The sequence below is a fragment of the Nerophis ophidion genome, linkage group LG27, assembly GCF_033978795.1.
Source record: "Nerophis ophidion isolate RoL-2023_Sa linkage group LG27, RoL_Noph_v1.0, whole genome shotgun sequence".
NCBI classification, from domain to species: Eukaryota; Metazoa; Chordata; class Actinopteri; order Syngnathiformes; family Syngnathidae; genus Nerophis; species Nerophis ophidion.
The window spans coordinates 22006684-22021234 of NC_084637.1; the positions used below are offsets into that span (position 1 = coordinate 22006684).

At 40.7% G+C, this 14551-nt stretch overlaps 1 protein-coding gene across 1 annotated transcript in view; it reads right to left on the minus strand.

The window, feature by feature from the left end:
- Positions 1-662: 662 nt before the first annotated feature.
- The window catches only part of chdh (choline dehydrogenase), a 35318-nt gene continuing 21429 nt past the window's right edge, over positions 663-14551 (minus strand). The window contains exons 8-10 of the mRNA XM_061889232.1: positions 12759-12901; positions 6549-6651; positions 663-6484 (exon numbers count right to left, since the gene is read on the minus strand). Of these exons, the coding sequence (XP_061745216.1) occupies positions 6066-6484; positions 6549-6651; positions 12759-12901 (665 nt within the window). The 3' untranslated portion in view covers positions 663-6065. The remainder of the gene's footprint in view (positions 6485-6548; positions 6652-12758; positions 12902-14551) is intronic.

A 14551-nucleotide genomic window follows, 5' to 3' on the forward strand; every position in this document is an offset into this window, starting at 1 on the left:
GCTTTGCCACAAACCCCACATGTGTAAAGGCTGCCCTCTTGCGGCAGCCTTTATATCGATTTCTTAATACACTGAGGGCTTGGGCGTCACTGAAGCAAGAACTGTCATTAAACCATAGTGGGTGGCACCGGGATCCAGGGGCGCCAAGGGGGGGGGGGGGGGGGGGGGGGTAAAGGGGACGGATTCTAGGGGCCCATGATGGAAGGGGGCCCAGAGAGGCTCCTAATGATGATGAAATTGTAATACAAAGGGGTCCTGTAAAGATTATTTTCATGGGGCACAAAATCCCTAGCAGCGCCCCTGCTGGGATCAGGTGGGTAAAGTGTCTTCCCGAAGGACACAACGGCATTGATTAGGAAAGCGGAAGCGGCGCTTGAACCTGCAACCCTCATATATACATATACATATATATATATATATATATATGTTTATATATATATATATATATATATATATATATACATATATATATGTTTATGTATACATGTATGTATATATGTGTGTGTGTATATATATGTATATATGTATATATATATATATATGTGTGTGTGTGTGTATATATATATATATATATATATATATATATATATATAATTTTTTTTTTTTCAAATTAAATTTTTCATTTTCAAAAGCTGATAAAAAAAAATCCAAACGTTTGGTGCTGAAAGTTTTACACAAAGCAAAACAAAATAAACAAGTAGATGATAGCATAAACAGCATGTCGCACAATGTCTCGCATGAAAATAAACAGCGAAGAATTAATGGCAAAGCAACCAATTATTTGCAGCAGTGTCTATGAACAACCACTAGATGTCGGTGTCGCTCCAAAACCCACTTCCTGTTGTGTTCGTCTTCACATAACCAACAGTTTTATTTTGCTTTCCCTTTTATTACTCAGAAGAATGTACTCGCGCCCTTATCTTGAACCTGGAACGAATTAAATGAGTTCACATAGAGTACTATGCTTGGGAGTTTCACAACAACTAACTCAGAAAAATAAACTACTCAGACTGAATTTCGCTTGAAATAATAAAGGAACTCGGCAGAAGGTTGACAACATCAGCAGGTGGGCGAAGCTAACTGAGCGACCGCAGGACCCCGTCTTCTGTTCCGGCACAGGAAGGAACGCCTGGCCGGTACGTGATCTTCTCAGATTAAACACGCCGAGTCATCAGTTTACTGTCAATCAGATTAAACGCTAACAAAAATGCTTTTTTTTCACTTGCAAACAAGATGCCTGAAGGTGTCAAATCAAGTCTATTTGAGATAGGCTCCCCCGCGACCGCAGAAGGGACAAGCGGTAGGAAATGGATGGGAGGAACAATTATTTATTTGAACATTTTTCTCATTTTCTTCGACATTTTATTACTATTTTTAGTATATTTTTAAAAACAATTTTGTAGTATTTGGACACCAGTTTTAATTTTCGTGGCTAGGCTTCACTTCACGTCTTAAAATAAAGCCTGTATATGTCTCATGTTCTTTAGCAACTATGCTAACCCAAAGATGCGACTGTTGAAGTGTGTTGTTGTTTTTTAAAATACTTTGCTACACGTCTTAAAATAAAGCCTGGATTTCATTGATTATTTCATGATGTAATTCAATATTTCACAATTGAATTAATTATTTCTCAAATTAATCAATTTCATCATGATTTTAATAATTATTTAATCTTTTTCATGTTTAATTTTTTTTCATTTATTCAAAAATTGATTTCATTGCCTCATGATTTCCTAATTTATTTCACGATTTAATTAATTGTTTTTTCATTCAATTTTTTATTTTATTGCTTCATAATTTCAATGATTGTGTCATTTTATTAATAAAATAGTTTATTTATTCCATGATTTCATCAATTATTTAATCATTTACTCAATTATTGTTTTAATTTATTTAATTTAAAAAATAATATTCATGCATACCACTTTGGTCCAAATACTTTTGATGCACATATTAAATGCTGACGTAATTTAAAAAAGAAAACTAGGCTTCACTACACATCTTCAAATGTAGCCTACATGCCTGAGTTAGGGGCGGTACGTTTTGCTTTTCTGTAGCAAATATGCTAACACAATGATGTAAGGATTTTCTTTTAAAGGCTTTGCTACACTTCTTAAAATCCAGCCTGGAGCACTGTCAAAAAGCTAACTAATGTCACTGTAAGGTTTGTACTTTGGCACACAGAGCTATGCTAACTTCGCTAATTTTTTTGTCACCCCGTCCTGCGACAGTTTGTTGTTGTTGTTGTCTGACATAACTTATGTATTTACTTATTGTTTAAAGGCTTCACTACACGCCCTAAAATAAGCCCTCTTTAAGCCAGCTATGGACGCCAGAGCTGCAAGTTAAGCGAATAAGCTAACCTAGCACAATGTTGCTGGTAAAAAGCGAGTTTAATATTAGCATTTTAGCGCACGTAGCTATGCTAACGTTGCTAAAACACGTGTCCTACGTGCCACTTCCTGTTGTTACGCTGTTGTCGGAAAATCAGAAATACATTATTAATCTCCGAGGTGTAATACAAATTTTCAGCACAATCCCATTCAAGATCAGACAAACATTACAGGGAGACAGAACAGGATCAGACGTTACAGGGAGACAAAAAAAGGATCAAACATTACAGGGAAACAGAACAGGATCAATCATTACAGGGAGACAGAACAGGATCAAACATTACAGGGAGACAGAACAGGATCAATCATTACAGGGAGACAGAACAGGATCAAACATTACAGGGAGACAAAACAGGATCAAACATTATAGGGAGACAGAACAGGATCAAACATTACAGGGTGACAAAACAGGGTCAAACATTACAGAGAGACAAAACAGGATCAAACATTACAGGGAGGCAGTACAGGATCAAACATCACAGTGAGACAGAACAGGATCAAATATTACAGGGATACAGAACAGGATCAAACATTACAGGGAGACAGAACAGGATTAAACATTACAAGGAGACAGAACAGGATCAAACATTACAGGGAGACAGAACAGGATCAAACATTACAGTGAGACAGAACAGGATCAAACATTACAGGGAGACAGAACAGGATAAAACATTAAAGGGGGACAGACAAGGATCAAACATTACAGGGAGACAGAACAGGATAAAACATTAAAGGGAAACAGAACAGGATCAAATATTACAGGAAGACAGAACAGGATCAAACATTACAGGGAGACAAAACAGGAGCAAACATTACAGGGAGACAGAACAGGATCAAACATTACAGGGAGACAGAACAGGATCAAACATTACAGTAAGACAGAACAGGATCAAACATTACAAGGAGACAAAACAGGAGCAAACATTACAGGGAGACAGAACAGGATCAAACATTACAGGCAGACAAAACAGGATCAAACATTACAGGGAGACAGAACAGGATAAAATAATACAGGGAGACAGAACAGGATCAAACATTACAGGGAGACAAAACATGATCAAACATTACAGGGAGACAGAACAGGATCAAACATTACAGGGAGACAAAACAGGGTCAAACATTACGGTGTGACAGAACAGGATCAAATATCAAAGGGAGACAAAACAGGATCAAACATTACAGCGAGACAGAACAGGATCAAACATTACAGTGAGACAGAACAGGATCAAACATTAAAGGGAGAGAACAGGATCAAACATTACAGGGAGACAAAACAGGATCAAACATTACAGGGAGACAGAACAGGATCAAACATTACAGGGAGACAGAACAGGATCAAACATTAAAGGGGGACAGACAAGGATCAAACATTACAGGGAGACAGAACAGGATCAAACATTAAAGGGAGACAGAACAGGATCAAACATTACAGGAAGACAGAACAGGATCAAACATTACAGGGAGAGAAAACAGGAGCAAACATTACAGGGAGACAGAACAGGGTCAAATATTAAAGGGAGACAAAACAGGATCAAACATTTCAGGGAGACAAAACAGGATCAAACATTACAGGGAGACAAAACAGGGTCAAACATTAAAGGGAGGGAACAGGATCAAACATTACAGTGAGACAGAACAAGATCAAACATTACAGGGAGACAAAACAGGATCAAACATTAAAGGGAGAGAACAGGATCAAACATTACAGGGAGATAGAACAGGATCAAATATTAAAGGGAGACAAAACAGGATCAAACATTACAGTGAGACAGAACAAGATCAAACATTACAGGGAGACAAAACAGGATCAAACATTAAAGGGAGAGAACAGGATCAAACATTACAGGGAGACAGAACAGGATCAAATATTAAAGGGAGACAAAACAGGATCAAACATTTCAGGGAGACAAAACAGGATCAAACATTACAGGGAGACAAAACAGGGTCAAACATTAAAGGGAGGGAACAGGATCAAACATTACAGGGAGACAGAACAGGATCAAATATTAAAGGGAGACAAAACAGGATCAAACATTACAGTGAGACAGAACAAGATCAAACATTACAGGGAGACAAAACAGGATCAAACATTAAAGGGAGAGAACAGGATCAAACATTACAGGGAGACAGAACAGGATCGCTAAAGGGTCTTTGAAATTTGGCTCCTATTACATTGAAGCTACAGAACAAAAATGGCTGACATAAATTATAGAATTACTTAATGGGTATGATTTTTTTTTAAAAAAGGCTTTGCTACACGTCTTAAAATAAAGCCTGAGTCTCGGCCAGCTCTCTAGCTACACACACCAGAGTTGTAAATTAAGCCAAGAAGCTAAACTAGCACGATGTTGCTGTTAAAAAGTGTAAAGCAGGGGTCACCAGCGCGGTGCCAGCGGGCACCAGGTCGCCCGTAAGGACCAGATGAGTCGCCCGATCGCCTGTTCTAAAAATAGCTCAAATAGCAGCACTTACCAGTGAGCTGGCTCTATTTTTCAAATTTTATTTATTTACTAGCAAGCTGGTCTTGTTTTGCTCGACATTTTTAATTCTAAGAGAGACAAAACTCAAATAAAATTTGAAAATCCAAGAAAATATTTTAAAGACTTGGTCTTCACTTGTTTAAACAAATTAATTTGGTTTTTTTTTACTTTGCTTCTTATAACTTTTAGAAAGACAATTTTTGAGAAAAAATACAAGCTTAAAAATAATTTTAGGATTTTTAAACACATCTACCTTTTTACCTGTTAAATTCCTTCCTCTTCTTTCCTGACAATTTAAATCAATGTTCAAGTTTTTTTTTTTTTATTGTAAAGAATAATAAATACATTTTAATTTAATTCTTCATTTTAGCTTCTGTTTTTTCGACGAAGAATATTTGTGAAATATTTTTTCAAATGTATGATTAAAATTCAAAAAAATTATTCTGGCAAATCTAGAAAATCTGTAGAATCAAATTTAAATCTTAAATCAAAGTCTTTTGAAATAAGAATTCAAAATTGTTCTGGAAAATCTAGAAGAAATAATGTTTTGTCTTCGTTAGAAATATAGCTTGATCCAATTTGTTATATATTCTAACAAAGTGCAGATTGGATTTTAACCTATTTAAAACATGTCATCAAAATTCTAAAATTAATCTGAATCAGGAAAAATTACTAATGATGTTCCATAAATTATTTTTTTAATTTTTTCAAAAAGATTCAAATTATCAAATTTTTCTCTTCATATTTTTCGGTTGATTTTGAATTTTAAAGAGTCGAAATTGAAGATAAACTATGTTTCAAAATTTAATTTTCCTTTTTTTTCCTGTTTTCTCCTCTTTTAAACCGTTCAATTTAGTGTTTTTTCCATCTTTGATTCTCTACAAAAAACCTTCCATAAAAGGAAAAAAAAAATGTACGACGGAATGACAGACAGAAATACCCATTTTTTATATATATATATATATATAGATTTATTTATTAAAGGTAAATTGAGCAAATTGGCTATTTCTGGCGATTTATTTAAGTGTGTATCAAACTGGTAGCCCTCTGCAATAATCAGTACCCAAGAAGTAGCTCTTGGTTTCAAAAATGTTGGTGACCCTTTAGCGCTAATGATGCAAAAGTGTGTTCGGGCTATTTTTCAGGACGACTAAAAAGGTCCTAAAAGTGGTCAAAAGAAAGAAAGGCGGGTCTAGCGCTGCGCTTCCAGGGTGGGCGGAGCATAAACAGGAACCTGCTGGTCGACGAGCGGCGGCCGACCTCTGATGGCGTCCGCCAACTTCTCTGCGATCATGACGGTGGGAGCGTTGAGGTTCCCGCTGACGATGCTGGGCATGATGGAGGCGTCCACCACGCGCAGTCCTTCCACGCCAAGCACCCGCGCCTGGGGGTCCACAACCGCCGTGGGGTCGGAGGGCGCGCCCATCTTGCACGTGCAGGACGGGTGGTACGCGCTGTCCGCCTTACGCCGCACGAAGGCGTCGATGTCAGCGTCCGACTGGACCGCCGCACCGGGCTGGACCTCGGCGCCGCGGAACGGGTCGAAGGCCTTCTGGGCAAAAATCTCCCGGGAGAGTTTAACGCATTGTCGGAACTCCTGGACGTCGACGTCTGCCGGGAGAAGAGCGCGGGAATCAAACAGGAGGACTTGACGTGCGAGCGGACGTGGGCGTACCGGTGGACAGATAGTTGGGCTGCAGGATGGGGTGGTCCAGGGGGTTGGTGGTCTTCAGCTTCATCCAACCCACACTGGTGCTCCTCATGGGCCCCACGTGGACCTGCAACATCAGCAAAGTACAGTAGGAGTCTACCACAGTAGGAGTCTACCACAGAAGCTGTCGGCTACAGTGTCTATCAGAGTAGGTGTCTACTACAGAGTCTACCACAGTAGGAGTCTACCGCAGTAGGAGTCTACCAGAGTAGGAGTCTACCACAATAGGAGTCTACCACAGTAGCTGTCTGCTACAGTGTCTACCAGAGTAGGTGTCTACTACAGAGTCTACCGCAGTAGGAGTCTACCAGAGTAGGAGTCTACCACAGTAGGAGTCTACCACAGTAGCTGTCTGCTACAGTGTCTACCAGAGTAGGCACCTACCGCAGTCAGAGTCTACCGCAGTAGCTGTCTGCTACAGTGTCTATCAGAGTAGGTGTCTACTACAGAGTCTATCGCAGTAGGAGTCTACCAGATTAGGAGTCTACCACAGTAGGTATCTACCACAGTAGCTGTCAACTACAGTGTCTATCAGAGTAGGTGTCTACTACAGAGTCTATCGCAGTAGGAGTCTACCAGATTAGGAGTCTACCACAGTAGGAGTCTACCACAGTAGCTGTCTGCTTCAGTGTCTATCAGAGTAGGCATCTACCGCAGTCCGAGTCTACCGCAGTAGCTGTCTGCTACAGTGTCTATCAGAGTAGGTGTCTACTACAGAGTCCACCACAGTAGGAGTCTACCGCAGTAGGAGTCTACCAGAGTAGGCGTCTACCACAGTAGGGGTCTACCACAGTAGCTGCCTGCTACAGTGTCTACCAGAGTAGGTGTCTACCGCAGTCAGAGTCTAACGCAATCGGAGTCTACCACAGTCGGAGTCTACCACAGTAGCTGTCTGCTACAGTGTCTATCAGAGTAGGTGTCTACTACAAAGTCTACCGCAGTAGGAGTCTACCACAGTCATGGTGTACCACAGTCGGAGTCTACCACAGTAGCTGTCTGCTACAGAGTCTATCAGAGTAGGTGTCTACTACAGGGTCTACCGCAGTAGGAGTCTACCGCAGTAGGAGTCTACCAGTGTCTACCACAGTAGGAGTCTACCGAAATCTAACACAGTCGGAGTCTACCACAGTAGGCGTCTACCAAAGTCTAGCACAGTTGGGTTTACTACAGTAGGAATCTACCACAGTCGGGGTCTACCACAGTCGGAGTCCATCACAGTCAGAGTCTACCACAGTCGGGGTCTACCACAGTCGGAGTCTACCACAGTCAGAGTCTACCACAGTAAGAGTCTACCAGAGTCTTCCACAGTAGGAGTCTACCAAAATCTACCACAGTAGGAGTCTACCACAGTAGGAGTCTACAATAGTAAGAGTCTACTACAGTAAGAGTCTACCACAGTAGGAGTCTACCTAAATCTAGTACAGTCGGAGTCTACCACAGTAGGAGTCTACAAAATCTACCACAGTCGGAGTCTACCACAGTAGCTGTCTGCTATAATGTCTAACAGAGTAGGTGTCTACCGCAGTCGGAGTCTACCACAGTAAAAGTCCACCACAGTAAGAGTCTACCAGAGTCTACCACAGTAGGAGTCTAACAAAGTCTAGCACAGTCGGAGTCTACTACGGTAGGCGTCTACCACAGTCTACCACGGTAGGAGTCTACCTCAGTAGGAGGCTACCAGATTCTACTACAGTAGGAGTTTACTACAGAAGGAGTCTACCACAGTAGGAGTCTATTACAGTCAATCTACCACAGTAGGAGTCTATTACAATCAGTCTACCACAGTAGGAGTCTACCACAGTAGGACTCTACCATAGTCTACTACAGTAGGAGTCTACCACAGTCTACTACAGCAACAGTTTACCACATTTGAAGTCTACCACAGTAGGAGTCTACCAGAGTTTACTACAGTAGTAGTCTACCAGAGTGTACTACAGTAGGAGTTTACTACAATAAAAGTATACTCGAGTAGACGTTTTACAGGTGTTTACTACAGTAAGAATATTATACAGTAGGAGCCTACTACAGTAATAATATTATACAGTAGGAGCCTACTACAGTAAGAATATTGTACAGTAGTAGCTTACTACAGTACGAGTAGCACAGTATGAGTCTACTACAGAATGAGTCTAGCAGGAGTCTACTACAGAATGAGTCTAGTACAGTAAGAGTCTAATCTTATAGGAGCCTTACAAGGAGTGTACTACAGTAGGAGTCTAGTCAGTAGGAGTCTATTACAGTAAGAGTCAACTACAGTAGGAGTCTATCTACCACAGTAGGAGTCTACCACAGTAGTGAAGTGAAGTGAAGTGAATTTTATTTTATATAGCGCTTCTTCTCTAGTGACTTAAAGCGCTTTACATAGTGAAACCCAATCTCTAAGTTACATATTTAAACCAGTGTGGGTGGCACTAAGAGCAGGTGGGTAAAGTGTCTTGCCCAAGGACACAACGGCAGTGTCGAGGATGGCGGAAGCGGGGATCGAACCTGCAACCCTCAAGTTGCTGACACGGCCGCTCTACCAACCGAGCTATAACACCCCTACTGTACTAGGAGACTAGTACAGTAGGCGTTTACTACAGTTGGCGTCTAGTACAGCAGGAGTCTACCACAGCATGTGTCTACCACAGTAGGGGTCTACTACTGTAAGTGTCTACTGGAGTCTATTACAGTAGGAATTTACCACAGTAGGGGTCCCTTACAGTAGAAGTCTACTAAAGTAAGTCTTACTTATTTCACAATTGAATATTTTTTTTCTCAATTTAATTAGTTATAATATTAATAATTATTGTTTTAATTATGTTTTTCATTTCTTATATAACTATTTATGAAATCATTCATTCAGTTATTGATTTCATTGCGTCATGATTTCAATGATTATTACATGATTAAATTACTCATTTACTAAATTATTGATTGAAGCATTTATTTAATCATGTATCCACTTATTGTTTTGATTGCGTCATGATTTCATTATTTTTTGCATAACGCATTTAATTATTCACCAATTAAATTAAGGATTTCTCAATGTAATTAATAATGTGATGGTTTTATTATAATTTAATAAAGTGCTAATATTACACTGACACCTCAAGAGCAACATCATTCTAGGTCAGCTCATTTGCTGAACTTAAAGCGCCAACGTCTGGAGCTGCAAGGGCACCAGGTTTTATTGTAAAGAGGAACATTATCACCAGACCTATGTAAGCGTCAATATATACCTTGATGTTGCAGAAAAAAGACCATATGGGGAACATTATCACAATTTCAAAAGGGTTAAAAACAATAAAAATCAGTTCCCAGTGGCTTGGTGTATTTTTTGAAGTTTTTTTCAAAATGTTACCGGTCCCGGAATATCCCTAAAAAAACCTTTAAAGTGCTTGATTTTCGCTATTTGCGATGCGACTATCCATTTCCCTGTGATGTCACACAGTGCTGCCAAAGTAAACAAACAATGGCGAATACCACAGCAAGATATAGCGACATTAGCTCGGATTCAGACTCGGATTTCAGCGGCTTAAGCGATTCAACAGATTACGCATGTATTGAAACGGATGGCTGGAGTATGAAAGTATTGAAGAAGAAACTGAAGCTATTGAGTGTTTCACAGCCATAGCGTGGCCAATAGCTGCGTTAGCATCGTCGGTAAAATGTGCGGACAAAACGATCAGGACTTTCGCTTCTCTTGACAATGGAGCAACTTAAATCCTTCCATTGGTAAGTGTTTTTTTCGCATTAAATGTGGGTGGAAGTAAACGTAATATAGTTGCAAATGCATCTACAGGTTATCCATACATCTCTGTGCTATGTCTGCTTCAGCACCGACGGTAAATAGCATGTTAGGATCGATTAGCTGGCAGTCAACATCAACAAAACTCACCTTTGTGATTTCGTTGACTTTATTGTTGCAAATGCATCTGCAGGTTGTCCATACATCTCTGTGCCATGTCTGCTTTAGAACCGCCGGTAAATAGCATGATAGCGTCGATTAGCGTAGCATGTTAGCATTGACCGCGACCAGATATGTCTGATTAGCACATAAGTCAACATCAACAAAACTCACCTTTGGGATTTTGTTGACTTTATCGTTGCAAATGCATCTGCAGGTTATCCATACATCTCTGTGCCATGTCTGTCATCGCCGGTAAAATGTGGAGACACTTTGGTACATTCAATGGGGGTCTGGCAGCAGACACTTTTGCATCTTCGGGCCAGTGGTGCTACTTGAATCCCTCCCTGTTAGTGTTGTTACAACCTCCGACAACACACCGACGAGGCATGATGTCTCCAAGGTTCCAAAAAATAGTCGAAAAAACGGAAAATAACAGAGCTGAGACTCGGTGTTTGTAATGTGAAAATGAAAATGGCGGGTGTGTTACGTTCTGACGTCATCGCTAAAAGACCGATAAACAGAAAAGCGTTTAATTCGCAAAAATTCACCCATTTAGAGTTCGGAAATCGGTTGAAAAAAAATATGGTCTTTTTTCTGCAACATCAAGGTATATATTGACGCTTACATACTGTAGGTCTGGTGATAATGTTCCCCTTTAACCGATTTCCGAACTCTAAAAGGGTGAATTTGGCGATTGAAACGCCTTTCTATTGTTCGCTGTCGGAGCAATGACCTTTCACCCGTGACGTCACAACGGGAATCAATCCACCATTTTCTTACACCCATCAATTCAAATCAGCTCTGTTATTTTCCGTTTTTTCGACTGTTTTCCGTACCCTAGAGACATCATGCCTCGTCGGTGTGTTGTCGGAGGGTGTAACAACACGATCAGGGACGGATTCAAGTTGACTTACTTGGAGTGTGCATCGATTACCACGGCATGTTAATCGATGATAACATGCTACTTAGGCTAGCTGTATGTACATATTGCATCGTTATGCCTCATTTGTAGCTATATTTGCATCCAGCCTTTCCCCCCACCCATATGTAATGCCAAACAGACACATACCAATCGACGGATTGAAGTCGCACCAGTGTCAAAAGATGCAAAAGTCCCTCGTTTGTTCTGCACATTTTACCGGCGATAGCGATGATACGACAGAGATGTGTGGATATCCTGCAAAACTCAAAGCAGATGCATTTCCAACGATAAAAGACAACGAAATCACAAAGGTGAGTTTTGTTGATGTTATTGACTTATGTGCTAATTAGACATATTTGGTCACGGTATGACTGCCAGCTAATGGATGCTAACATGCTATTTAGGCTGGCTGTATGTACATTTGTAGCTATATTTGCATCCAGCCTTTCCCTCCACCCACTTTTAATGCCAAACAAACACTTACCAATCGACGGATTTAAGTTGCTCCAGTGGTCAAAAGATGCAATCGTTGGTTAGAAGGCGATCGCCGAATTCGTCTTCGTTGCCGCTGTCCGTCGTGATATGGCTCAATAGCTTCAATTTTTATCTTCATTTTTGTTTTCGCTATCTGCCTCCACACTCCAACCATCCGTTTCAATACATGCATAATCTGTTGAATCGCATAAGCCGCTGAAATCCGAGTCTGAATCCGAGCTAATGTCGCTATATCTTGCTGTTCTATCCGCCATGTTTGTTTGTATTGGCATCACGCAGTGACGTCACAGGTAAATGGACGGCTGGATTTACAGATAGCGAAAATCAGCCTTTTTTCGGGATATTCCATGATGGGTAAAATTTTGAAAAAAACTTTGAAAAATAAAATAAGCCACTGGGAACTGATTGTTATTGGTTTTAACCCTTCTGAAATTGTGATAATGGCGACGTGACATTACGATTCATGTCCTCCATGTTGGAGGTGAGTCGGAAACTAACGTGACCTTTCACGCTCCACGGAGACAAGAGAACCTCTTGCAGGTCGTAAAAATCTATTTCTGCACATAAAATCACAATGGAGGTTTTGTTTGGTGTGCTTCGCAAGAAGAAACTGATGACTTTATGACCGATGACATCATCGGGACCTTGTCGGGAACTTCCTGCTTGCTGTTGTTTTGCGTAAACATCGGAAAGCAAGCGGCGGCGGCGGTGGTTTTCCTTTGAATGACACGTGAGTGTGTGTGCGTGTGTGTGTTTTATCTGGACAATCATCCACCCACACACACACACACACACACACACACACACACACCCCTTTACGACATCACCAATTTGCATTCGGGCCACAAATGAAAGTCAGACTCACCTGATAGGCTTCTATCTTGGAGGCCACGCGGCCGTGGTCGACCACCTGCGAGGGCAGGAAGTGAAACTGGATGTCGGGATGCGGGACGCCCGGCCGACTGCGGATGAACCCCCCGCTCTCCAGGTGGGCCGTGGCTCCGTAACCTTGGTGACGACACGAGGGAATTGAGTCGGAGTTTGATACACACTTAAATAAATTGCCAGAAATAGCCAATTTCCTCAATTTACCTTTAACAAATAAATCTATCTATATATATATATATATATATTTAAAAAATTGATATTTCTGTCTGTCGTTCCGACGTACATTTTTTTTCCTTTTACAAAACGTTTTTTTGTAGAGAATAAATGCTGAAAAAACACTTAATTGAACGGTTTAAAAAAGGAGAAAACAGGAAAAGAATGAAAATAAAATTTTGAAACATAGTTTATCTTCAATTTCGACTCTTTAAAATTCTAAATTCAACCGAAAAGAAGAAGACAGAAATGAGCTAGTTCGAATCTTTTTTAAATAATTTAAAATATAATTTATGGAACATGATAAGGAATTTTTCCTGATTAAGATTAATTTTTGATTTATGATGACATGTTTTAAATAGGTTAAAATCCAATCTGCACTTTGTTAGAATATGTAACAAATTGGACCAAGCTATATTTATAACAAAGACAAATCATTTTTTCTTCTAGATTTTCCAGAACAAAAATTTGAAAAGAAATTCAAAAGCCTTTGAAATAAGATTTAAACTTGATTGTACAGATTTTCTAGATTTGTTAGAATATTTTTTTGAATTCTAATCATAATAAGTTTGAAAAAATATTTCACAAATATTCTACGTCGAAGAAACAGAAGCTAAAATGAAGAATTAAATTAAAATGTATTTATTATTCTTTACATCCATCCATCCATCCATCATCTTCCGCTTATCCAAGGTCGGGTCGCGGGGGCAGCAGCCTAAGCAGGGAAGCCCAGACTTCCCTATCACCAGCCACTTCGTCTAGCTCTTCCCGGGAGATCCCGAGGCGTTCCCAGGCCAGCCGGGAGACATAGTCTGCCCAACGTGTCCTGGGTCTTCCCCATGGCCTCCTACCAGCTGGACGTGCCCTAAACACCTCCCTAGGGAGGCGTTCGGGTGGCATCCTGACCAGATGCCCGAACCACCTCATCTGGCTCCTCTCGATGTGAAGGAGCAGCGGCTTTACTTTGAGTTCCTCCCGGATGGCAGAGCTTCTCACCCTATCTCTAAGGGAGAGCCCCGCCACACGGCGGAGGAAACTCATTTTGGCCGCTTGTACCCGTGATCTTATCCTTTCGGTCATGACCCAAAGCTCATGACCATAGGTGAGGATGGGAACGCAGATCGACCGGTAAATTGAGAGCTTTGCCTTCCGGCTCAGCTCCTTCTTCACCACAACGGATCGATACAACGTCCGCATTACTGAAGACGCCGCACCGATCCGCCTGTCGATCTCACGATCCACTCTTCCCCCACTCGTGAACAAGACTCCTAGGTACTTGAACTCCTCCACTTGGGGCAGGGTCTCCTCCCCAACCCGGAGATGGCACTCCACCCTTTTCCGGGCGAGAACCATGGACTCGGACTTGGAGGTGCTGATAACATAAAATAACAGTCTATGAATGACATGATATATGAACGTGAATGACTGCTCGCTGACTGCTCTTGTTGCAAAAAAGCTAAGTATCGTTCTATCTGTGTGATTTTAACTGTTTTGCAGCTTTATTTACAACTTATCGAACATATTTAATAGTTCAATTTAACTTGCAAATCACCCGAT